The sequence below is a fragment of the Cyrtonyx montezumae genome, unplaced genomic scaffold (assembly GCF_038088225.1).
Source record: "Cyrtonyx montezumae isolate F1298 unplaced genomic scaffold, pur_monq_1.0 scaffold_0, whole genome shotgun sequence".
NCBI lineage: Eukaryota > Metazoa > Chordata > Aves > Galliformes > Odontophoridae > Cyrtonyx > Cyrtonyx montezumae.
This window is the reverse complement of record NW_027071824.1, coordinates 35,549,600-35,573,906: the sequence shown is the minus strand read 5'-3', so window position 1 is coordinate 35,573,906 and position 24,307 is coordinate 35,549,600. Positions and strand designations below refer to the sequence as shown.

General features: G+C 40.2%; 1 protein-coding gene across 1 annotated transcript; it reads right to left on the bottom strand.

The window, feature by feature from the left end:
* Positions 1-1,029: 1,029 nt before the first annotated feature.
* Positions 1,030-23,625, bottom strand: OPRM1 (opioid receptor mu 1). The gene is made up of 4 exons (XM_065736638.1): positions 23,291-23,625; positions 8,804-9,156; positions 7,274-7,794; positions 1,030-1,490 (listed from the first exon to the last, which is right to left on the bottom strand). Exons 1-4 carry the CDS (start codon positions 23,623-23,625, stop codon positions 1,452-1,454), a joined length of 1,248 nt encoding a protein of 415 aa, XP_065592710.1. The 3' UTR covers positions 1,030-1,451.
* Positions 23,626-24,307: the final 682 nt, after the last annotated feature.

Sequence of the window (24,307 nt, the reverse complement as noted above, 5' to 3'; positions counted from 1 at the left end):
CCAAGGCAGAGACAAATGATTTCACACTAAAAGCATATTCTGTTACACAGATTTTAACAGTGAAAGTAAGAAATAAATAAGAACAAATAAAAAGAAGAAAATCCTGTTCCATAGAATTGTATTTTAGTATACTTCACCCACCCCCTGCTTAATTACTGATGATTTATTTACAGAGCAAGTAACAAACAACAGCTAGAAAATACTATTGCACCACAAGATATCTACATGAATATCTCTATTTTCCATACTAAAAACCAGATAGGATGGTATTTACTTCAGTATGATGTTTCATTCATAAGTCTTCTTGTGTTTTACCAACTAATACAAAATGGAAATGCAGACTGTATTAAGTTAGAAAAGCAAACATATGGGTTTGATTAAGAAAAGAAATAGATTTCTATCAAAATGTAACTCTTTCTTGTTCTTTTTCAATTTTTTATTTTTTACTTTTTTTTAAGCAGCTCTGATGTGTTGACTCTTCCAAGTACTTCACACAGAGGGACTGTTGTTGACTTCCAAGTTTGAGATATAGCTGTCAGGGCAGCTGAAATTTGGGAAACCAAAGAGAATTCATTGGTTGCCGTGCCAGCTCTGACAAGCTTAAAGCTGTACATCTATTCACACTGGAGCTTATAGTAAAAGAGTCAATGCTTTTCTGGGGATAATTCTACCAATAACACCAAGGGATATTTTCATTTACTCATCTCTATTAAGCAAACTGATACCTCATTGTTTTGATTGTAAATGTCTAATTCTTATGTGAGATGTGGAAGAGAATGGTGACACTTGGACGTTTTTCTTTTCTGTAAATAATCACTGAAGGAATTATTTTCCCTTTGAAGTTATGGAACATACAATCCTTACAAGAGAACTCTTGAATTTCCAGCGTGTTGTTCTAGATGATCCTGTGAGACTTCAACACACAAATAACCTGAACAGAAAACACCTCTACAAAAAAAAAAACAAAAAACAAAAAAACCGTATATGGCGTACTCAACAGTATTACAATTTCATTTTTCCCATTATTTCCTGTCATTAAAAGCTCAACTTGTTTTTTCAAAAGTTGTCTGTCTTTTTGAGCTTTTGTTTCCAACCTGTTTAACGCCATTGTAATTTGCCAGAGCATATTAGATAGCTTTGCTTTTACACTAACAGATGTATTCCTGGTTAATATGAATGTTTTGAACAGCGGAGCTTGGAAAGGCTCCATACTTCTTGGCTCTGCTTGTCATTGAGTTTCATGCTTCTGTTATGAGCAACGTAGAAGTGCTGCAGAAGCAGTTTTTGACAGACTGGAAAAGCAGGCACTTTCCTCTATGTTTATTCTTTTATCAGTTTTTTTTTTCTTTTTTGAGGGAAAGTGTATCCTACACCTTCCCATAGTGGATTGCACAGAAACACTGTGGCACTGGTTTGTAATTGCTTTGAGAGCTATACTGCAGGAGACCCTGTCACGGCAGTGGGGTGGTTTCAGCTTCTTGGAGTTCCAACTGAAAGGAAAGAAATTGCAAATACAATGAGCAATTATTTGATTTATGACCCCCATACCCCCCAGCAATCTGTACGTATGAATTTAAATGCGTGTGTGTTTTTTAAGAGGAATTTACACGTCAATTGCAGCTACCACCGTGCCTGGTAAAGCTGAGCTGGTAGACCAGACAGCAGGGCAAGGATTAGTGTTTGTCATAACGCAACAAGGTAGAGAGAGAATGGTAAGAGAAAAATCTAATGTCTGACCTTTTATGACACAGAAACAGATCTTCAGTGTTGTCGTGTTTGCATGAGAGTCTATTTCAAAGGAAGCCAGCTGTTTTCCTTCTAGATGGGAATCCTCTATGAGTTTCACTTGTAGAGGATTTCACTATGTCCCTATTTTTTTTTTTTTTTGTAGAAACTGGAGGGAATTTGGTATTTTAGATGCTAAATTAGCATGCTTTCTGTGTTCACATCAGCAAATCGGCTAACTCCTCGATTCAGATTTAAAAATCCAGTTTGCATTCTGTATGATGTGGAATTACATCAGGAAACAATCACAAGTGTCCCTCTGCCCGTAGTGTCCATATCATGTGTCCATCACATGTAGATATCAATATCATACAGGCATGATATCAACACAGAAATTTTCATCAAGAAAAATACTATGCATCACATACTGAAAGCCTGCAACCCTTTTTACTGCTCAGCAATCAGAAATTGTTGAAATTAGGGAGACTAAGGTGTTTATTTATGGAAAGCAGAATCACAGATGAACTGTGAAGAGAGGGCAGTGTTGCATCTGTTTAGGGATTTTGGAATGAAGAGAATGTTTATTTTCTAACTGCTCTGTTTTCCAGGCACTTTCAGAAGTGACATCTGTTAGGAATACTTATTGGAGATAAATTTATCCAAAGCCAAAACATAACTTAAATGCTTGTTCAATTCAGCATAATATTTTAGGCATTTTCTTTATTCTGTGTTGAAAACTTTCCTCCTCAGCAACTTTATATTAGAAAACGACTTGATTTTGAATCTGTTTATTTGGAGAAGTTGAGATCCAGAACTGAATTTTGAAGTTAATTTCACTTCTGAATTGAATCACCTCCTGGAATGGAATGCAGGAGAGAAACTCTGCAGAGAAGGACCTACGTGTCCTGATGGACGATAGGTTGGTCATGAGCCACTAGTGTGTCCTTATGGCCAAGAAGCCCAATGGACCAGTGCAGCGCAAAAGTGAAGCCAAGCAGGTTGAGGGAGGTGATTCTCCCACTCTACTCTGCGTTGGTGAGGCCATACTTGGAGTACTATGTCCAATTCTGGGCTCTTCAGTTGAAGAAAAAGAGGGATCATTTATTTAGATAAGAGTCCAGCAGTGGTGGTTGATGATGAGGGGCCTATAACATTTCCCTTATGAGGAAAAGCGGAGAAGCTGGGATTGTTCAGTCTGGAGATGCCCTGAGATGGGATCTTATAAATGCTTATAAATATCTAATGTGTGGGAGTCAAGTGTAAGGGCTAGACTCTTTTAATTGCTCAGTGACAGGACAGGGAAAAATGGGCACAAACTGGAAGACAGGGAGTTCCATATGACTATGAGGAAGAACTTCTTTACTGTGAGGGTGATAAGAGTACTGGAATGGGCTGCCCAGGGATGTTGTGGAGTCTTCTCTGGAGACATTCAAAACCTTCTTGGATGCTTTCCTGTGCAACCCTGCTTTAGCAAGGGGTTGGAGGACTAGATGATGTCCAGTGATACCCTCCCAACCACTATGATTCTCTAATTCTGTAACAGAATATTCAGTTCTCATAGAAAAAGTGAAATGTTCTGATCTCTGTTTATTCTAACTTTCAGTTTAACGAATGTATAAAAAATATATGCAGCCTTAGGATGCATTTAGTTTCAGTCAGCATAGCATTGTTTATACTTGTTACCTCCTTTAATTAAATTGTCTGGAAAACATTCTATTTTCTCTGCTATGTAGAATATTTATAAGGGTCCCATGCCAGTGCAAGTTAGGCACAAAAGAATGCATAGTTTTAATAATCTGTTAAATTAATACAAACTTTTTGTAAATTCTTGTCAGAAAAGGTTTTTATAAGAAAGCAATGTTTTATAATTAAGTACCATATTATATACAGTGGTGATATGCCAGCTTTCTAATTACACACAGAAGGGTCCTTCTTGATTACAACAAGTAGATGTGGAACCTGCAGAAGATTGGAGTTACAGAATCTGTACAGCTCTTATCAGGTTTCTGAATAGGACTCACAAGTACTCCCTATATTTGTACACTGTCACAGAGTGCTAGGAAAACTAAATAGTAAGAAAGTACTTTTTTTCAGTTAGTTAAAACCAGCTTTTACTTTTTTCTTGTTTCAACTTTAACTTTTCTTTACTCCAAGATTCTTTTTATTTCTGCATATGGATGCCTGGCTAACCACTGGTCTTCTCTCCCTCAGAAACAAGTTGCTTCACTGAGCACGTATAATTTTTATAAATGCTCACACCATCAGCACTGCATTTCTGGGGAATATCAGAACTTGTTTTGTACTTTTCCTAAATGCCGACAAAACAGTAATCAAATTCTTAATCTAGACCTTTTAGTAATCTCAAAGACCCATGAAATAAGTCAAAGACAAATATCTAAACTCAGAGTAATATGAATGTTTGTGTTTGCTGTTCCTGCTTTTGCACTGATAGAAAACACAATTGTTATTTCCACAAGTGAATGCTTATTTGGAGTGCTTTAAGACTGTGAGGCCCCAAGCTGTTCTGCAATTGAATGCCTGCAATTCTCATTACCTTTAGCAGGAATAAGAATTTTCACTTGGCAAGAAAGCAACTTGTAGAACAGCTGTTACTTTGAAAATAACCTGAACTGTGCCCACCACTATACAGCTGTGCAATTACAATTCATAGCAAATGTTCTCCAAGGCCTTATCTATAAAAGAAAGAGCTCGTCAGTATACTTAGATCAATACAGATATGCTGGCTAGGCTTGCCTATACAGAAAGCACTTACCTGTGAAATGAATGTCCTGTCAATAGAAGCTCAACTGTTCGAGCAAAGTGCTTTTTTACATTTTCTGAGAGAAAAAAGCTGCATTTACCCTAGGGCTTTTTCTGTCTAAAATAAATAACACAATGTTACATTTGTCAGTATTACTCAGAGAAACTCCTCAGAGTATGAGAGTCCTACAACTTTTCTGTCATTTTGATGGTAAGAGACAGCAGAAATGTTGTATTTTATGGAAAAGTTTGTTGTAGAAGAAAAAATAAAAATGAAGCTTAATATTCAGCTGTGAACATGGCTTGCTGTGAATGCATTCCAGTGCCTCTGTGGAGGATGAGAAAGCTGGTGCGCTGCGCTCAGGGAGTGCCACAGTGAGAAGGTTCAGGTCAGCATCCACATAGTGTGTCTGGCAGAAAGAAAGCAGCAACAGCAGCTGCCAAAGCAAGGACTGCTGGACAGTGGCAAGGGAAACGACTGGGCCTGATTATGGCCTCTTCAAAATCTCTCAAATACCAGACTATGCAAACAAATCTACGAGGACAGGAGTTTCCAAGTAAGTCTTCTCCATGGCCTCAAGGAAATCTGCTAGCAATTTGCTAGGAAGGGTTACAGAAGTAGCGATGCTGGGAAGTCACACCATTTCTTACAGTTCTCAACATAGTTTTGTTACACGTGCAACATCTCTTTGCTTCAGTTTTCTTCCTCACTGCCTCTGACTGACCTTATTCCTGATATTCTTCTTTACTCTTCATCTTGTCAGCTCCCTTTCCCTTCAGCACCTTCCTTTTCACTTCTCTTTAATAAGCTTTATCTCTTTACTAATTCCACTGCTACTCACTGAAGGTAATGAAATAAAACCAATCAGCCAAAATTCCAACTGTGTGACTAGGTTGCTCCCTGTTGCCATTAAGTCACAAACTTCTGTCCCTACCTCATGCGGCTCTCTCCCTTGGGGTAGACTGTAATATCTTTTTGGAAAGGATCACCTTCTGTTCTGTGTTTGCTCTGTTCCCAGTGAAATACACTTCATTTTAATCAGCCATTGGGCAGTACAATAATCATTTTTGCTAAGGGTAGAAATTTAGAAGGCTACAGTTCTTCTAAAATTTATAAGGTCTTTAAGTAAATGTTTAAGATACATGCCTACAAACTGCACTGTGAAATGATGGACACTTACTAGCAGAAACTGAACTCTGTTGTCAAACATGCACAAAATTGATTCCGCTGAGGATCACAAATGCACTAGATAGAGCTGAATCTACCAAATAATCTTTTGCTTCATATAATGAATACTATATACATACATACATGTATGGGCCTTTCTGCTCTACCACTGAAGTGTGGGTAAGACTGATAACACAATCACAGCTTTCCCTTGTGAGATCCACTCCACTTCCAAGTGAGAACAAGTTCCACGTCAGAAAAAATTCAAGTCTGCAACTGAAAGCAGTTCTTTAGACACTGAAGTTGAAGTCTTAATATTTTCTGTTACACTCCTGCAGGTGCTAACTGACTTTATAAGCCACAGCTTAGTGTGTACATGCTTGTGAATGACATCACCAACTGTAGATGCTTAACACACGTTATTCTTCAACCTTCAACCTGCTTCTTTCTCTTTTCTGCTGCAATTACTACTGCACCATTGGCTTCTCAGTAACTTGTGTTTGGCAAATAAGCTATTTCGTGCACAAGAAGCCACTGACTTCTGTACCTCAAGAAGGTGCTTAGCTTGTGGCTGAAGGGGCAGACAAGAAGCTCGTATAGGAGCCACTCAAGTATATTGTTGATGTTTCAACAAAAGGTGATGTGGCCAGGAATGAGCTAGGCTTGTGCCATTCTTTCTTCTCTTTAGTGAATTCCAGAGAATATTCTAATCTTTTCCAGCACTTACTATGCCAGAATGCTATAATTTGCCTTTATGTTTTGCTTGATGTTCACTGAGGAATGTGGTTTGGAAACCTGGGAATAATCATGGGAACACGGATGTTAAGTATGTAACAATAGGACTTTTTTGCAAAAGCTAAGAAAATACAGTCTGAGTAAAAATGAGATTTTTGATATTTTTCTCTTGGTATATGCTGTGCTACAAAATCTCTACACCCCAAAGGCTTTTTCTATATAGAAAGGGAATGCTCTGTACAGCTTAAATGCCAAAATGGTACAACATTACTCAACATGTATGTATATTTATATATACATATATATATCTCAAAACTCACACTAGCCAACACAGATAATGATCTAGTACAAGAACTGCATGCAGAAGACTTTTGTCTACTTCTTACACCCTTTCCAGCAGGAACAGGGCCTTGTAGGCCTTCCTTGTACATCAGTCAAAAAAGGATATGCACAGCTTTTTTTCTTTTCAATTCACTGATGAAACAGGAGAGAGAAATAGCAGTCTTGTAGGAGCAAACAAGGAGTATGAATAGAGAAATCTATGATTACTCTCCAACCTGTTTAAAACATTCACCTGTTGTAAACATTCCACAAATGAAACACTCTGTTTTGGATGTTGTGTATATACATGCACACTGGACCCAATCTTGCACGGTACCTTTGCAAGCAAAGCGCTCAGCTTCTCAGCATCAACTAGACTAGGAAAGAACTAGCACCATGCAGGACTGGGTCTCTGTGTATGAATACACCAGCTTCAAATGTAGCCTCAAAGGTACTCAGACCTTTAAACAGCTACAAATCAGTATAAACCGTAACTTCAGAATACATGTCATCTCCAAGCGGTAGACCCGGATCCAGAGATGACATCTCCACTGCTAGTCATACCTGATGGTTAGTCCTGTCCACAGTGTTGGCAGTGGAAGCATGGTCACGGGTATTTTGTCGAACCCTGGTGGAGTTTTGCTGATCAATGGTTGAGGAGGTGGGGATGCAGAACTCTCTGAAACACCTTTTGAAATTCTCATCTAGAAATGCATACAGGACTGGATTAAGGCAGCTATTTATATACCCTAGAGCAATACAAAAATGCCAGGAGACAGTCTGGAAAGTAGTTTCTGGGATGTTGACCAAGGCTTTAATGATAACATAAATATGGATGGGAGTCCAGCAGATGATGAACACTGCCACCACTACAAGAACCATCCTCGTGATCCTCCGCAGGTTCCTGTCCTTCTCTTTAGAGCCAGATAACATGCGGACACTCTTTAGACGTAAAATCATCAGCCCATAGCACACAGTAATGATCAGGACTGGCATAATGAAGGCAAAGATGAACACACAGATCTTCAGTAGGTTTTCCCAGTACCAGGCAGGGTGAGAGAATGTAAGTGTGCAGTCAATAGAGCCTAGAGAAAGAAGAAAACAGCAAAGAGCAAAGAACAAGATAGTCAGTTTCATATTTTTTTCCTTTAAATAGTTTTTTAAAATACTGTAAGCAAATACATGAATTTTTATTATGTAAATAACTAAAACAAAACAATCTGTAATCTGTCATTGGCATAAACAGTGATAAAACAGTGTTGTGAAACACATAGGAAGCTGCAGTTAGAAAAATAAAAAGTAACATGTTCTCCTTTGCATTACATTGCTTGGAATTCTGTGTAGAATTTCAGAAGAAAAGTAATTAAATTGTTATAAATGTTTAAACTTTGGGTCAATTCTGATAAAAAACCTGGTGATAAGATGATTTAACCACTCTATCTGCAGCAAATTTGGGCATTTCAGGGCAAAAGGGAAGAGGATGATATGACACTTGGTGACCATGCACTATGGGAGTGCTTTTGATTTATGCTGATATGTTGTCATTTGAAGGAAGATCTGTGAGCTCTGGAACATGTTCTGAGTTCTGTAGCATACGTGCCAGGCAAAGTTGAAAACGTATAGACATTATCTGCAACTGCAACTTCAGCAGGAACATCTCAGATAAAACAATGTGTTCTGTGCAGTAATTATACAGTACTTCAGATGCAGCCATACCACGGCAGAGAAGAGGAAGAGGGTAACTTCCCTTGGCCTGCTGGCCACACCTTTTTTTAATGCATGCCAGGATACCACTGGCCTCCTTGTCCAGAAGCGCAGGCACAGATGCTTTTCCAAACACTGTAGTAATTGTGTGAAGCAGAAGGACTCTCGTGGATCCTAATGGAGCTGCCAGTCATCAAAGACTGATCACATGCAGAGCTGTGTCTAGTCAAGTAGGGCTAGATGCAAAACTGTTAAAGATGGATTTTTGGCATAACTTTATACAATCTGAAGGTCAGAAGTTAGTTCAACATCTCTACAATAAAAAGAGACAATGTAAAAAGGAGTTAAAACATTGAAATATTCAACTTGAGAATGAAAAGCAAGACTTACCATGTCTGTATTTAGTAGTTGCCATGAACATAACTGGCAGACCAATGGCAGAAGAAAGAATCCAGTTGCAGACATTGACAATTTTGGCATTTCTGGGGGTACGGAAATCAAGGGCCTTAACTGGGTGACAAACAGCTACATAGCGATCCACGCTCATGGTGCAGAGTGTAAAGATACTGGTGAACATATTGTAGTAGTCTATGGATATAACAATCTTACAAAGGATTGTACCAAATGGCCATGTTCCCATCAGGTAATTCACACTCTGGAATGGCAAAGTACTTGTTGCTAGTGCATCTGCCAATGCAAGATTGAAAATATAGATATTGGTGGCAGTCTTCATTTTTGTGTATCTAGAAAAGAAAACAATCAGCAAAGAATGTGAATAACTACAACTAACAACATTAAAAAAATTGAACCTATAGGAAACTTCTCTGAAATAACATGCTAGATGGTATCAAAGATCATCTCTTATACTGTTCACCTTCAAATCAAATTATTTTGTTCTCGTTTATCTACAATAATGTTTATAAATCAGTCAGACATTATCTAACAGGTATAAGAAGGATAAGAAAACACTAATTTAATTTGTGCAGAAAGGACACGTAGAAGAAACAGTAAAAAAGTAAAAAAAAAAAGTAAAAAAAAAGTTTAAAAGTAAAAACTTTTGTACACATCGGTCACTGTACTACATGCACAGATTTTGTGTACCTTCTCATGCCATGTCAAGAATCAGAACTGTGGTCTATAGCAAGGGACAAAGCATTTCTTGGTTATGGAGCAGTAACAATGCAATTACTTAGGGTACAAGAGTGAAAATTCAGGCTTTTGTTTTAAGACTAACTTACCTGCTTATAATCAAATAATTGTAAAATAATTTGTTATGCTTGTTCCTACATTGCATTACTGATCTAGTATATACATGCAGAAATTGGATAGATATTCCAATACAGAAATTGGATAGATATTCCAACTGAATGAGAAGACAGATGCTATTGACCGCATGAACTGAGCATATAAATAAAACCACAAGCCCTTGGTGAATGATCAGCCCTGCTGCCTAAAGTAGGTATGCATGCTCTGTTCTGCTCCACAGTGTCTATTTCGACAGGTGAGACTTCATACTACTTTGAATTCTGAAGTCTGTGGCACTAACACAAAAAACACTTTCTGAACTTAAAGTATGTCACACCTACCACGGGGAAACTTCATACATTTTGTGTTTACATTCCTAGAGCTAGAATTAAAATACTTCCTTTGTTTCATCCACCTTTTTTCAAGAGCCTTTTACAGTTTCAAGCTCTTGTGTCACATTGGTAGCACCTGACGTCCACTATTCACGAGGATGATAATTTTTCCAGCAGCACAATGAACATTTCACTCCAAGTAATCACTCCTGGCTAGTTTGTCCTGATTGCTGCTGATGTTGCTAGGCACTGGGGGGTTAGATGGCTTGCTTTTTTATGAAATTCCTCTGTGATTCTGCAAAGTAACAAGTACCATATTTGATCAGACCTTTTATATCATATAGACTGATTTGCAAGTGGACCAGCCCTTTAAAAAGACCTTTTGGGCAACTTGTTGGTGAAGGCAAAATGTAAAATGTAGATGTTTTTTTTTAATCTCTGATCTCTTCTGAACATGAGTCAGCTGCAAAATGCCCATGACAGGGCTACAAATGGAACACACCTTTGGAACTTTTTTATTTGGGGCTGGAGGAACGCAGACTTCTTCCTGAATGCAACTAGTTAACTTTCATGATGAACATCTGATGAAGTTCATGCTGTTTTTGTTCTCTCGTTTCATCACATTGTGCATGAAGATCCAATAACAACCTAAATGTCAATCCAAGGTGTTCTTTTAAACATTTTTCAAGTAGACCCAAGCTGTTACTTGACTGCTGTGTTGAGAACTATGATCTGAGTATGACACTTCCAAGTTTTAAATAAAATCTATTATTTGAAGTTAATGTACCCTACAAACTTTCCTTAAGGGAGCACTCCCTTTATTCAACAGACTGTAACAGCAATTTAGGAAGACATAGCTGCTACAAGCATCTGTGCCTCTATCTGCTGGGAATAATTTAGGAAAAAAATGCCCAGGATTGCAGTTTGAGAGAAGCACAATGAGCTACAGTTCTAAAAGCAATTTGGAAGGTGGAGAAAGTATCTGCTGAGTAATTCATTGAAGAACCCTGGAGAGGAGAACGAAAATAGGAATATTTCAATAGTGACTTTACTGAGGAAAAAATTGTCGCACTAAACCCTCTCTTTGCTATCTCTCTTGCTGTTTACCAAAAACCAATGTGTTCTCTACAGGTGTTACAACAGTTTCTAGATTAGCCAACACTCTGTCCAGGGAGTAAACTTGGATGTTTGATGCCGATGTGAGCAGATATGCACAGCTTGCTCCAGCCTGATTGGCTCAGGCAGCAATAGCAGTGATGGCAGAGGAGGGGCAATGGCTCTGAACTCCCAGCAGCTGAGAAAAGGCAGTGCAGACTCAGTGCTCTCACCCATGTTGCTTGTCCATACTCAGCTCTGAAGTGACCACTCTGTCTTCTCAGCTGGAGAAGAATATAAAAACTTAGGTATGCAGCTCAGTGCCACTGCCATCATATCTGATTCTGTAGAAGTTCTGTCCAGAAGGCATATCATCATCAGCTCATGATAATGATTTTTTTTAATCTCTAATTAAAACCATTCCAATACTTTGAAGACAATGCTTGACGTAGCGAAGAAATACATCAGCAGATACGTAAATTACTTTCAGATTAGCATGCTGAGGAAGGGCAGAGAAAAGCTCTGAATAAATGGAATTGCATTTCTTCACTGAGACTACCATGGACTGCACTTAATGCTACAAAAATGTAAGCCTTAAATCTTGGACATTCCATTATTTCATGTAGCAATTTCATGTAACAGGCTCTGGAGACTACTACTGAAAAATTCTGCTTGATGTACTCTTGTAATCTATGGATTTATAATCATGCTGTTCTTACAAAGAAAGGAAGTAGAGCTTTTGTGGTACTAGAAAGTATTTACGTCTGCAATTGCTTCATCAACAAAGGCCTATTGAAATTCACAATATTCTTTTCAGTGACTTTTATGGGATCTGGGTATTTCTCTGTACCAAATATTTCAAGATTTTATAAAGACCTTATTGCTAAAAAGTACATTTTGTTGAAGGCGTGTTTCTCCAAATAAGCAGATTATCAGTGTCACTAGGATTGTTCTCTTTTGTATGAAAAAATAAATATCGTCAGAATTGATTTTAACAGCATGAAAAATAACAGTCCTGAAAATGAAGCTCTTCAAAGTCTTGCTCTTAGCTCTGATTTTACCTTTTGCTAAGTTATCAGTCTATCTATTTGGAGGAGCAGAGCAAACATTTCCATCATCCAGACACAGCTGCGAATGTGACAAAATATACTTCAGAGGGACTGGATTTTCCATGCAATTGAAGTCAGGGGCTACCTGTAAAACTTTCTTATAATATCAACAGCACTCTGCATATAAAAACAATCTTTCAATGGATACTGCTTTTGCAGTGTGATTCAAGGCCACCAGAGTGGCGAAGTTTCACCTCAATATTGCTCTTGACATTCAAATTAACTACGCTCATTATAATACAGATACCCACTAGCACACTTTTTCTATATCAGTGTAGATTTTGTGTCATAAAATATTAATTTTTATTAATTTTCTTTTAAAAACATATATGTTATGAGATGACAGTTTACATTTACAATTTCAAGTCTGTCTAATTTTGTAGATCATATTCAGCTTTACCTTATTTCTGCTCTATCCAGTAAAGACTTATAATGGACTTAGACTTAGCTGTAGAGATCCACTCAACTGGAATTTGCTTGGAGTAAGAAAAAAGCAATAAGGTAAACACCAGAATCCTTCTGAAACAGTCACTAAGCTCCTGACACTCAAGGATACATAAAAGGATACATAAAAGGATACTGGCAGGCCATGGGTCAGCTGTAGTCTGCAAACCCATAAAAAGATCCATCAAGCCAGAATTATAGAATAAGAGAACCTAAAAAGACCCTGCTTCAATTGCAGAAAGTATAATACCACCTTGACCGGGGGCCATGAGCACCTCCCTCTCTAGCTCCCATACACACCGGAGGAAAGAGATGTGTGTACCCTTGCACTTCTCTCTCTTACTGCAAAACACACCACAGCTCTGTTTCTGGCCTGCCCACTCCAACAGTGACGTCTTCAGCTGATCACCTTTGGAGGTGATTGATTTTTTGAGAAGTGTTTTAAGCCTCAGTAGCTCAAAAGAAAAGAATTAAGTAACATGACTCACATTTTCTTAAAAAAAAAAAAAACAACAAACAACACATGACATTTTTAGTACACAGTATGCTTTTTCTAAGCCTAACAGACACAGTTGATATACTGCTATCTGACTCTTGTTGCAGAAGCCATTTACATCCATACGGACAGATGAAATATGTTCTCTTCCAGATCCTTCAGTCCTATACACATCAGTCTTACACCATCTTTGTACCACTAACTTGGTACAAAGAAGGTACAGACACAGTTCACATTTAAACCAATTAATATAGCAATATGTGCCATTACAAATTAATTTGAAAACAGTGAGGAAAAAAGCAGAAACAGTCTTTTGCACTTAGGAGATAGGTGGGCCAATGATACACTGGTAATAACCACTTTCAGCAACACAAAGGCATAAAAGCTTTTGTTCATGGAAAGCTAAATTGGAGTCTAAAGCTGCTTCAATTGATCTATGTACTATGCAAAATATCTGAAAAACTAGCTAATTACAGGAGATTTATTGCAGAAACTAGTCCATGAATCTGGCTTGGCTGCTCAAAGAAACAACAGCCAGCAATTAGGTCTTGCATTCAGACAACCTGACATAATTCTTGTTGATGCTGGATGAGATTAAGTTAGTGTTTAAATTCATATTCTTCTTGTATAAATGACTTGTTAAACAAATGAAGAATCATTATGTGCATGCATTAGATTTGTTGAGGTCTCCTTGAGTGGGAAGATTAAAACATGTAAAGCATGAGTAGTTAAACCAATTTAAATAAACATTTATTTCCAAGGCTCTTCAGGTACATTTTGTATATGCAACTCAAAAACAGTAAGAAAAATAGATTTTTTCATGTGTGCTTTCATAATATATCAAGTATTATCAATTTTCACTGAGCCCTTAAGACTCTGACAATGGTTCGGGCTGGACAACTCTTCTGCCTATTAATCCAATGAGTATATTTGACTGAAATGATGTCTCTGTGCTAGGCCATAGCCTGGAAAGTACCTTTGGTCTCAAGTTATAGAATTTACTGATGGGCATCCTATCTAACTGTACTTTATTTTTTTTTTTTTGGCATTGTAGTGCAACTTTCTCTCCAGAGAAAAAGACCTGCACAGGATCTCAGACACAGCTGCTGTACTGTAACAGCCTGCTGCTGATTAAAGCTTTGAAAATCATGTATATTCCAAATGAACCTAATCCTACTGTCACAGAGCCCACAGTTTATTCAGCTTGAAGATATAGTTGTTGATTTTTCTATTCGGGAATACTTCCACAATGCTGTAAGCCATTGAAGTCAAGCTCTAGATACAAGCACCATAAATTGGTGCAAGAATATTACTATGCAGTCAGGCCACCAGGACTGCAAGTTACACACTTGTTAACAATAACTTGTTCTTTTGATTTATGCTCTCAATAGGAGATCGTATACATAGATGTAATTCAAAAATAATAGATTCTCAGGAGAAGCATGCGGACACTAAACAGAAAACAAAGACAACTCCAGCAGGTACAACAATTACAGCAGAAAATATTTCATGCTTAGTTACAGTGAAATTGTGCTACTGCAAGCATATTTGCTTAGTTTCTGTACTCACTCACAGATTGAGGCAAAAACTAAACTGGGTAAAGGACCAAAATTTACTGATGTTAATACAGACAAGAGGCAGAAGTTGCTCCTGTTGAAGCCTTTGCTTCACTGCTGTTAAGGAGATTGGAGTGCAGATGTTGAACTCTGTGAACACAGAGCAACAGGAAGCTATCTGTTGCCTAAAGACAAAATTTATCTGGCTTATTCATCAAATTTCACATTTCTAAGTGAGCAAAAACTACCAGAGCACTGAAGTTGTGAAGAGCGTGTTGGTGGGTTAGTTAGAAGGATTTAAAAAATATGAATACCATGCTTCACCTCATGGCATACTTGGGCAGTGTGCTAGGCCTGGTACTGCGGGGTCTACCCATTTGACATACATGGTGGGGAATGTAGCAAGGCATGCTGCACTATGCTAGAACAGCTGTCCTCTTTCTTCCCCACACATCTGCAAGGGGATGCACATTTTCTGAAGAAGTTTAGTGGTATGTGCTGAATGTGGATCTGGGTATATAACAAACAACTGCTGAACTGTAGCTGTTTTAGCTGTTACTTCTTTCATCTCTCATCCTTTGCTTTCCCAGTGTTCAGTCCCCATTTTACTTTATTCTTCTCCATAGCACAAATGAGTGGAATCCAGAATTTCACCAAAGTTTACTTCCCTCAGGCTAGCTTCCTATCTTTGTCATCCTACTTTGCTTTTTCTCCATATCCATCTGCGTTAAGGCATTTGCAGATCCACCATTTGGTGGTATTTGCTTACATGTGCCAGGTAAGGAAGGATTGATGCAGGAACATCTACTCAGGTTTCTTCTGTACTCTGAATCAATTAGCAACTTCACTCAGATCTCAGCTTTGGTGTGGGAAAGCTGAACAAAAACATGTGAAATTCCAGCACCAAACCTTTCAGGAATGATGTGGTGCCAGTGACAGAGAGTCATGAGGGCATTTGACTCATCCTGTTTTCAATTAATTACAATAATGTGTTGGGCTTTGAGCAAAAACTCACTAGCTGCTTTCTTTAATGGCTTTTCCTGCCTTTTTTTTAGTTTTTCTTTTCCTTTTTTTCTTTTTTCTCTTTTTCTCTGCAAAGAGGGATCATATGGAGTTCCTTTTTCTGCTATCTAGTTTAAATTAGTGAGAATTTAGACCCTCCACAGAAAAAAATAAGCTTCTATTTTTAGGAAAAAATAGCTACTTTACAGGGAAAAGCTGGTCCTTTCCCTTCAGGTGTGACTGAAGGGATTTACTAGCAAGGAGATTATTCCAGACAGAACACACAAATTTTGCAGTAGTTCTAACAGCTAATAACTTTATTATTACTTTATTATCACTTTATTATCATAATTCTCTCATTACTTTCCTTTTTTTTTTCTTTTTTTGTATTGTTTGTTTTTAATTACATGTTTATGTAAAATATCCTCAGAATTAGCCAGTTGGTCTTCAAATATATTTTTACGTACTTGCCAGGCAAACGTTAAAGATGTTGCAATGTCTTATAATCCTTATCAACCTAATTTCTTTTTTCTTTTCCCAGAAGCCACAAAGAGCTATATAATGATAAAAAGAAATGACAGCAAATGTGTGTTGCAATTCTTGTGCAGTCAGATGCTAGTATACTGAATTGTTCCCCTCAATCTAGTTAAAGAAAGGAAACATTATCTGCAAATTATTCCTGGACTCATTCTGGTCTGTTTGTTAAGCCATCTCTAGCTCAGTCTCTGGTAGTTTGACACTGAAGCACGTATAAGTCTCCAATAACGGCTGCTGTTTTTGCAGCTATTGTGTAACACATCTCTGAGAAATAAATCAATGGTGTTAAAAATGGTAACTCCCAATATCTTGCCATTATACAGCAGCAGATGCTTATTGCTGAAATTTTTGCTTTGCCTGAAGACATGCAAAGGAAAGCTGTCAGCATCTTAACTTTCTCCCCTGTGCATTCAGGGAAGTGATAATAAGGACTACATCAGTGATGACTGAGGTTAGATTTTTATAGGAGAGGCAAGTTAACAGCTATTTTGCCTATTTTCAGAACATAAAGAGATCTTCCATAAATCTTCCTGATTTGTAGACTGATCTCCTCAGGTGAGGACTGTACATGAAAGATCCCCTGCTTGGCACAGAAGCTGGTAGGGAAGCTTTTGAAGACAGTTTTATTGCTAGCAGATGTGAAATCTGCAAAGAAGTGATGGGGAACAGCAGCGGCAGTCCTCCCTGGTAAAAAGCTTTCACAGCAGCAGCATGGGGCTCAAGGCAATGCCAGAGAACATACAGAGAAGAGTTTTGCTAAATATTCAGGGTACAGACTCTTGTGTGTAAGAGATCAGGACCTTTTTGTGAAAGTGTTGAGGGTGATCTTAAAAGGAGCAATAAAGGTGAGAAAGAAGGACACGAGGGAGGATGAATACGGAGGAGTATATGGCTGTGAAGCGAGGGAAATGGGGAAAGCTGAACGTAAAGAAGGAAGGCATGACACAGAGAGAGTGACTATGTTTTGAGAAGACCAGATGTAAAGTATAAGCAAACATGGATTTGGTACCATGTGACAAGGATGAGTTTGCATCTGAAACTCTGAGAGAGTTTGCTCTGAGAGAGGCATTGACATCATTACTTCAGGAGAAGAATTTGGGAAACTGGCTTCTTAGATATTTTTCTACTGAAGCAGCACATCCCAGGGCTGACATGGAGGTCAACAATGTGCAAGGGGGAACGGGAAAAGGCTGCAACTACTACTCTCTCCTTCAAGAAAGCAAATCCTCTTACGCTGGAATTGCTCTTTGCCACACACCCTCATTACACAAACACTTTTGTTTTGAAGTTTTATTCCTGATCTAAGACATAAGATCTCGTAACTGGTAATTTAACACTTCTCAGTGAGAAGGTAGAAAAACATGCTATTTCATGTCCTTCACAGTTACTTGACTAGCTATAGCCTATCATCTTTACCTTTTTTCATTCTGCAAATTCAAAGGGAAATATAAAGTATTTAACATTAAACAGATGAATCACTCTTAACACAGCTAGGCTAAGCTGTGGAATGCTAGTGAATACCCTTAAAAGACAATTTCAAGGGGAGCAAGGTCTTTGAAAGACAAGGATAGAATCCCTCCTAACACAATAATAAAGCCGAATTCCACAGTATAAATCAAAGAAGACACAGATGATTGTAAGAAGTTTGCTTGAGATGAGCCTAATAATTCACTAAGTAGTTTCTCTGAGATTTGTCTAAAATATAGATATAATGAGTAGATTTGTATTTTGAAAAGAACGATCAAGGATAGGAAACATATTTTCACTGAGAATCCCAATAAAAAAATTCTTTTTCATGAAAGTGTCCATCAATCAGGATCTTTACAACTCTCTCTCAGAGCACCCATCTTAAAAATAACTAATTTAGAAACTTTTATAAATTTCAGAATTCTGAAATTTCAATTTAGAAAATGACTGCTTCAAAACAATGTTGTTGAAAAGTAATAGCATTTGTCACATATTATTTCCAACCTCACTTTAGATTCAGATATTTTTGGGACTACAATATGCATAGAAAAATGTCCACAGAAAGGTATTGAAAAAACGCTGATGCAAAATGCAGCCCAGAAGGTCTGTCTGCACTACAATAGACTGTTAGAAGGAGTCTCACACAGGGATGCTTCTGTTTCTTCTTCTCTTTGTCTAAACACCAGTTACTGTCTGTGCCTAGAAAAATGGTAATGATTCTGAGACTCTGAGACTGTTTGGCTTACATCACATTTTGAAATTTTTGTATGTCATAAATTTTTTTTATAGAAAAAATTAAAAAGAAAAGCATTTTGACAGTATTCATTAAAAGCTACGACTGATGAGTAGAAAACTAAACAATGCAAGTTAAAATGGAATAAAATAGTATTTTAGGATTACACTAGCTCATATTAACTCATCATTAGTTTGCTAGTAAATAAAATATGAATAATATGTGCTTATAATATGTTCTAGTTTTACTGATACATGAATAGTCAGTGCAATTAGACTTATTTTTTATGAGGAAATCGAGTGAGGGGAGACGTTTTCTGCCCATCTCTGCCTGGGATGGAGATGCTGCAGCATCCACCATGTCCCACAGGTGGGAGCTGGCCGGCCATTCTGAATTTGCCTCCACCTGAGAGAGACCAGGGCCATTCTGAGGTCGTCAACCATGGTGTATTAATAGAACTTAAACAAAATGAAAATACAAAAGTATACAGGACATTTTATCTAATCTACTCCTCTTGATTCTGGAGGAGAGGGGAGAACTTCACTGATCAAACATTTACCCTCCAGAAGTTGGTGAACTTCTGTTGCAAGCAGTGCACAAATGAGACATTCCATCTTTGTGTGATGCGGAGTGCTGAGGGTTATCCTCTCACTGCACTCCTCTTTTATCTCAACTTCTGGACTAGTCTTGCCTAGTCAGATTCCCTCAGTTCAGTCCCTGGATCTTCTCTGACTTGTCGTCAAAAGACATCACTGGTTGCAGCTGCTGTTAACAGCTCTTATCGAGGATGTGGAACATTTTCATTGTGGACTGCAGAACAGGGAGGCCACACATTAGATTATAGAATCATTTGAGTAGGAAGGGACCTTTAAAGGTCATCCAGACCAACTCCCCCATTATGAACAGGGACACCTAGAGCTCGATCAGGCTGCTCAGTGTCACGTCCAGTCCAACCTTGATTGTGTCCAAGGATGGGGCCTCCACCAGTTCTCTGAGCAACCAGTTTCAGTGTCTTATCATCCTTATTGTAAAAACTTCTTCTTTACGCCCGATCTAAATCTCCCTTCTTTTAGTTTGAAACCATTTCCCTATCACAACTGACCCTGCTAAAGAGTCTGTCCCCTTTCTTATGGCCCTCATTAGATACTGAAAGACTGTCATCAGATCTCCCTGGAGATGACAGATATAGTGCCATCCAAATGAAGAGACATTCACATTGCTATGGGCAGGAAAGAAAAGAGTGAATTTTATGGATTTCTAGGTTTCTAAATTCCCTGCTACAAGACATGCCATGGATCTGCTTTCACACATCCTTAACTCCATATTGCTTTGCAAAGAAAAGCTCCTGTTTCTTTTGGAAGAGAACTTTGCTTCAGCCTCTTTTAAGCTTTTTCAGTTGTCCATTTTCAGCTTATTTCTCTAATGAGACTCTCTCCATCCCACACACTATATCCTTTTTACAAACTCCTCACTTTTCCTTTTCTTTCTATGTGTCAGAGTATCCCTCTGAAGGCAACCATTCTTTCTACAATTGAAATTAAATGCAAAATTCCTTTTTTACTGAAAGTTTTCCCAAAGTGTGATTGAGCCATGCTGAAGTAAGTAGGGGTTTCAGTAGTATGCAGCCTTCCCAAACGAGATGACGATTCAGTCATATTTTTTTTCTCTTTTCAAAACATTGTCAAGATACTGTTCTGAGAAATGTAAGAAGCTCTTTGCCTCAAAACAGGCTTATTTCCTTGTTTTAATTTCAGGATTTTTTTTTTATTTAATAAAACACTAGTGTAATCATTTATACTAATGAAATGAGGCATTTCCCTCATCCTGTGAAGGACCATGGGGCACCTCAGGCTCCTTTGTTCATGATATGTGACAAAATGATTAGCACAGCAATTAAGGCATTGCTCTTGCCTTGAGTACTGGCAGCATCTATTGATGGCTTTGCAGCGCTCTCAAGGAATTTCACCCAGTGCAGAGCTGAGGCTTCAGCTTCTTTGCCCTGGTGATGCCAAAGATGTTCACCTACGATCTATCACAGCTTTCTAGCACTGTGCATACCTCCTTAATCACAGGGCATATTCTTCTTCTCCCTCTCATCATATTCCACTGACTTCACTAGAAGGCAGGAAAAGCCTATAGACTGATGTGAAATTAATTCAGTAGCACATGATGGTACTAACTGTACACTGTCTTGTACTCTGCAGCATCTGCATTTGCTGTTAATGTAGCTGTAATGACACTATGTTCATATTACTAGTTCATGCTTAAACAAAACATGAGGAAAATAGATAATGAAATTCGTGGCTGGCAGTAAAACCTGACTATTATTGCTGTCACTCAGAAGGCATTTTTTATACTTCACAAAGGAAACAGCTCAGTGTTGGTAACATGGGGTTCAGCTTCACACATTGTAGATATAATTCGTTGTAAATATTAATTCAAGGAAGAAATAATTCAGCTGAACAGAAACCATTTGGGAGAATGAGGAGGGTGGTTGAGATTATGTAAATGATAAAGTACAGGTATACAAAGCCTGTGACACTGTAGATTGATAATGATAGTTCCACATCAGGCAAGTACTTGCACAGCCCTGGCTTCAGGATCTCATTTATTCAAAGGAGATGGAATGACCGAATGGGGCTCTAAGGTCACTTGTTTATAAAAATAACTTAATAGCTATTAAAAAAAAAAGTTTCCAAAGAAGCTGAACACAATGTATTAGCATGCAGCACTTTAAACTTTCACAGGACTCTGAGAGGTGAGTGGAGACAGTTTCAGACTTCCAAGCATCTCCCTCCCAGCTCCTGGCATTTTCAAGGTAAACAAGCTGACAATATCACTTTTAATCTTCTTTTCTGTGGTATTAATTGATCTCAAAATTAACACGAACATCAAGACTTCATTTTTCTTGAGCAGTTACTGTACAAAAGGTAGATAAAGATGGGGAGATCTATAGTATGTCAAAGGTTTCAAAGGGAAAGATTTGCCTCCTATCTTTAGCAGGATCTAAGGTTTCATGAATATAGCACATAAGGTCATTGTTCCATATACACACTCTTATTTTAGTACAGTCTGCCACAGGAAAAAACTCAAGAAGTCCCTTACTGCTGCCCAAGTATACCAAACCTATGTAGAAGCACAGAAGGGAAAGGCATTGTTGTGATGCTTAAACCACAGATCCTATTCAACCATAACATGCAAGCTTCCAAGGCAATCCCAAATCTGGAAATAGATGTATGATATCAACTGAGAAGGAATACATCATATGGAAAGCTTCTTGCTGTGAAAGCATAGGAGACCTGGGTTCAGTCCTATCTTTGCTGCAGAATTCCAGGATGGCTTTAGGGAAGTCATTTAACTGATTTGTGTTTTCCTCTGTAAAATTAAAACATTTTTTTTGCCTTCTATTGCTTCTGGCTTTTGTGTTAAGCTTTAATCTCCGGGAAAGATGGTCTCAAGATAGAAAGCTGAATGCAGGTGCCTCATTCAATTTGGCTTTGTGGTGTAAGTGTAATTGAATTAATTAATGTAAGAAAGATGAACCCAGAACAGGTTATGGCTGGTATAAATAAACAATTCCATGGAAAACTTGTAACATATGCACTGCTGACAGCCATCCTGGCTCTGTTACATTGTGCATCTGCTTCTTCTCCCAGAGGAAGGCATTCACCGCTTGCTCAGACTATTGCACTCATGTTCAGGAGCACTTCTCACACAGACAGCTCGGCTCCCAGTTTGACCAAAACCACAATGGTCTTCCCAGTTCTGCATGGCTAAAAACAGTAGGATTCTTAACTATTACAGTTTGAACCATCGGTGCGTATGAGTTGTGTTCCCATAAGGTTTACGAGTTGCACGGGCTTTGCAGAGACATCCCTAACAGCTGCTGCTATGTTGTACAGCGAAGGAATCAACAGAGCATCAGCCCACCTTGTTACAGCCACCGCAGAACCCCACGCAGAACCTGCCCAGAGGGACAGGAACTTCTGGACCCGGGGGAACTGCAAGTCCTTCTGCGAGGAGGGAGCGCTTCTCAGGGGCAATCCCTGCAGAAGCGTGGCTCGGAAAAGAGCTGCCCTGGGGGAAGGCGGTGCCGGGCCAGCACCGACCCGGGGCATTCGAGGGCAGCTCGGTCCCGTTCGGCCCCACCGCCCCCGGGAGGTGGCACTGTTCCTCCACGGAATCCGACCACCCGACCCGGTCCCCGCCGGAGCCTGTTTGAGCTCGCTGCCACCCGCTAGCTGCCGGTTTAAGGGAATGAGATCTCTCGTGCGTGAAAGGCACATTTGTGAGGGACGTGCGGGTGACAATGCTGCTCAGTGCTGCAGCGCAGCTGGTAGCCTGGGGAACTGAAAGGATCCCTGCGTGTACGCGTGGATGTATATACACGGACACAGATGTATACAAGCATAAACAGTCATACTGGCACTCGGAGTAGAGGATCTATAAATCCAGGTAGAAAGAAGCACTAAGCCGCGATGCCATTCATATTTTCCTTTTGTGTTGGCATAGGCTTGGGGACAGACGCGTGCTGATTGCTGTGCACGCACACCCACACACGCAGTGGCTCCGGTCCTCTTCCACCCTCCCAGAGCAGCGGACAGCTGCGAAAGCCGGGCTCCGCGGCCGGAGCGCTGCGGGGTGTTGCGACCCTAAGGGGTCGCGGAGCACCTCCGACGGGGCGCTCGGCCCTGCCGCGTTTTCCCTCCGCGATCTCTCGCTTCGGCGCTTTCACAAAGCCTCTTCCCCTCATCCAGCCCTCACCCAGAAGGGGCAGAAGTCCCTCGCACCGCTCAAGGGAAGCTTCGCAGCACCCCGCCGCCGCTGGAATGCCGCTCCGCAGCCCGACGGCGGCACTCACCTGATGATGACGTACATGACCAAGAAGTTGCCGAAGAGCCCCACGACGCACACGACAGAGTAGAGGGCCATGATAGCGATAGCCGTGACCACAGAAGGGCCGCCGCCTCCCGCGGGAGCGCACGGCCCTCCGCCCGCGCTGCCGTTGGCACCACCGCAGGGCTCGGAGCGGTTCCAGCCCGCCGTGCTATTACCCCAGGCGCCCGGCAGCGCGGCCGCGCAGGGAGGCACGGCGGGGCGGCAGGCGGCGGAGGATGCGTTAGCTCCGAAGGGGACCTCCAAGGCGCCGGCGAGGAGCGGCGCGGAGCCGTTGCCCAGGAGGTAAGCGACGGCCATGGTACGTGGAGGTATCAGAGCGGCCACCGGCTCCCCGCGCCCGAGTGCGGGAGACGCGCGGTGCGGGCGGTGCCAGGGAGACGGCGGCGGCTCCCACCCACCCCGACGGCGCGCCCCGCCGCTGGCTGCGGGCACATGTGCGCGGCGGGCGGGGAGGGTAGGAGGGGCTCCGGCTGCGGGGAAGGCGCGGGGTGGAGGGAGGTGGGGCTTCGCTCCCCTCTGAGGTCTTCATGAGGCGTCAAGTGGAGCGCTCCTGGGGGATGTGCAGTTGTAGCAGCCAGTCCTGCGGGTGCCTCTGAGGCTGGGGAGCGCTTAAGGAGTTTATTTCCCCAGAGAAGTGGGGGTAAACAGTAGGGAGAAATGGCTGGCGATGCTGTCCGAGTGGAGCAGAGGTCAGTGAGTGACTGATTAATGCAGTGAATCAAAGATAACGACCAGGCTGCGCCCTCTTTGATTGCATAGCTTGGTGAAGGGGTAGCTGACACTAGAAATAAAATGTGGGAAACTGTGTGGTACCACACTGGCCAGAACTGTTCTATAAAAATGACTGATCTCCTGTATTCTCAGTTTTTAGACATATTTCTGCTCCAGACCTATAAGAATCTTCTTCCCTAGAGTCACAGAATTGTAGGGTTGGAAGGGACCTCTAGAGATCATCGAGTCCAACCCACCTGCCAAAGCA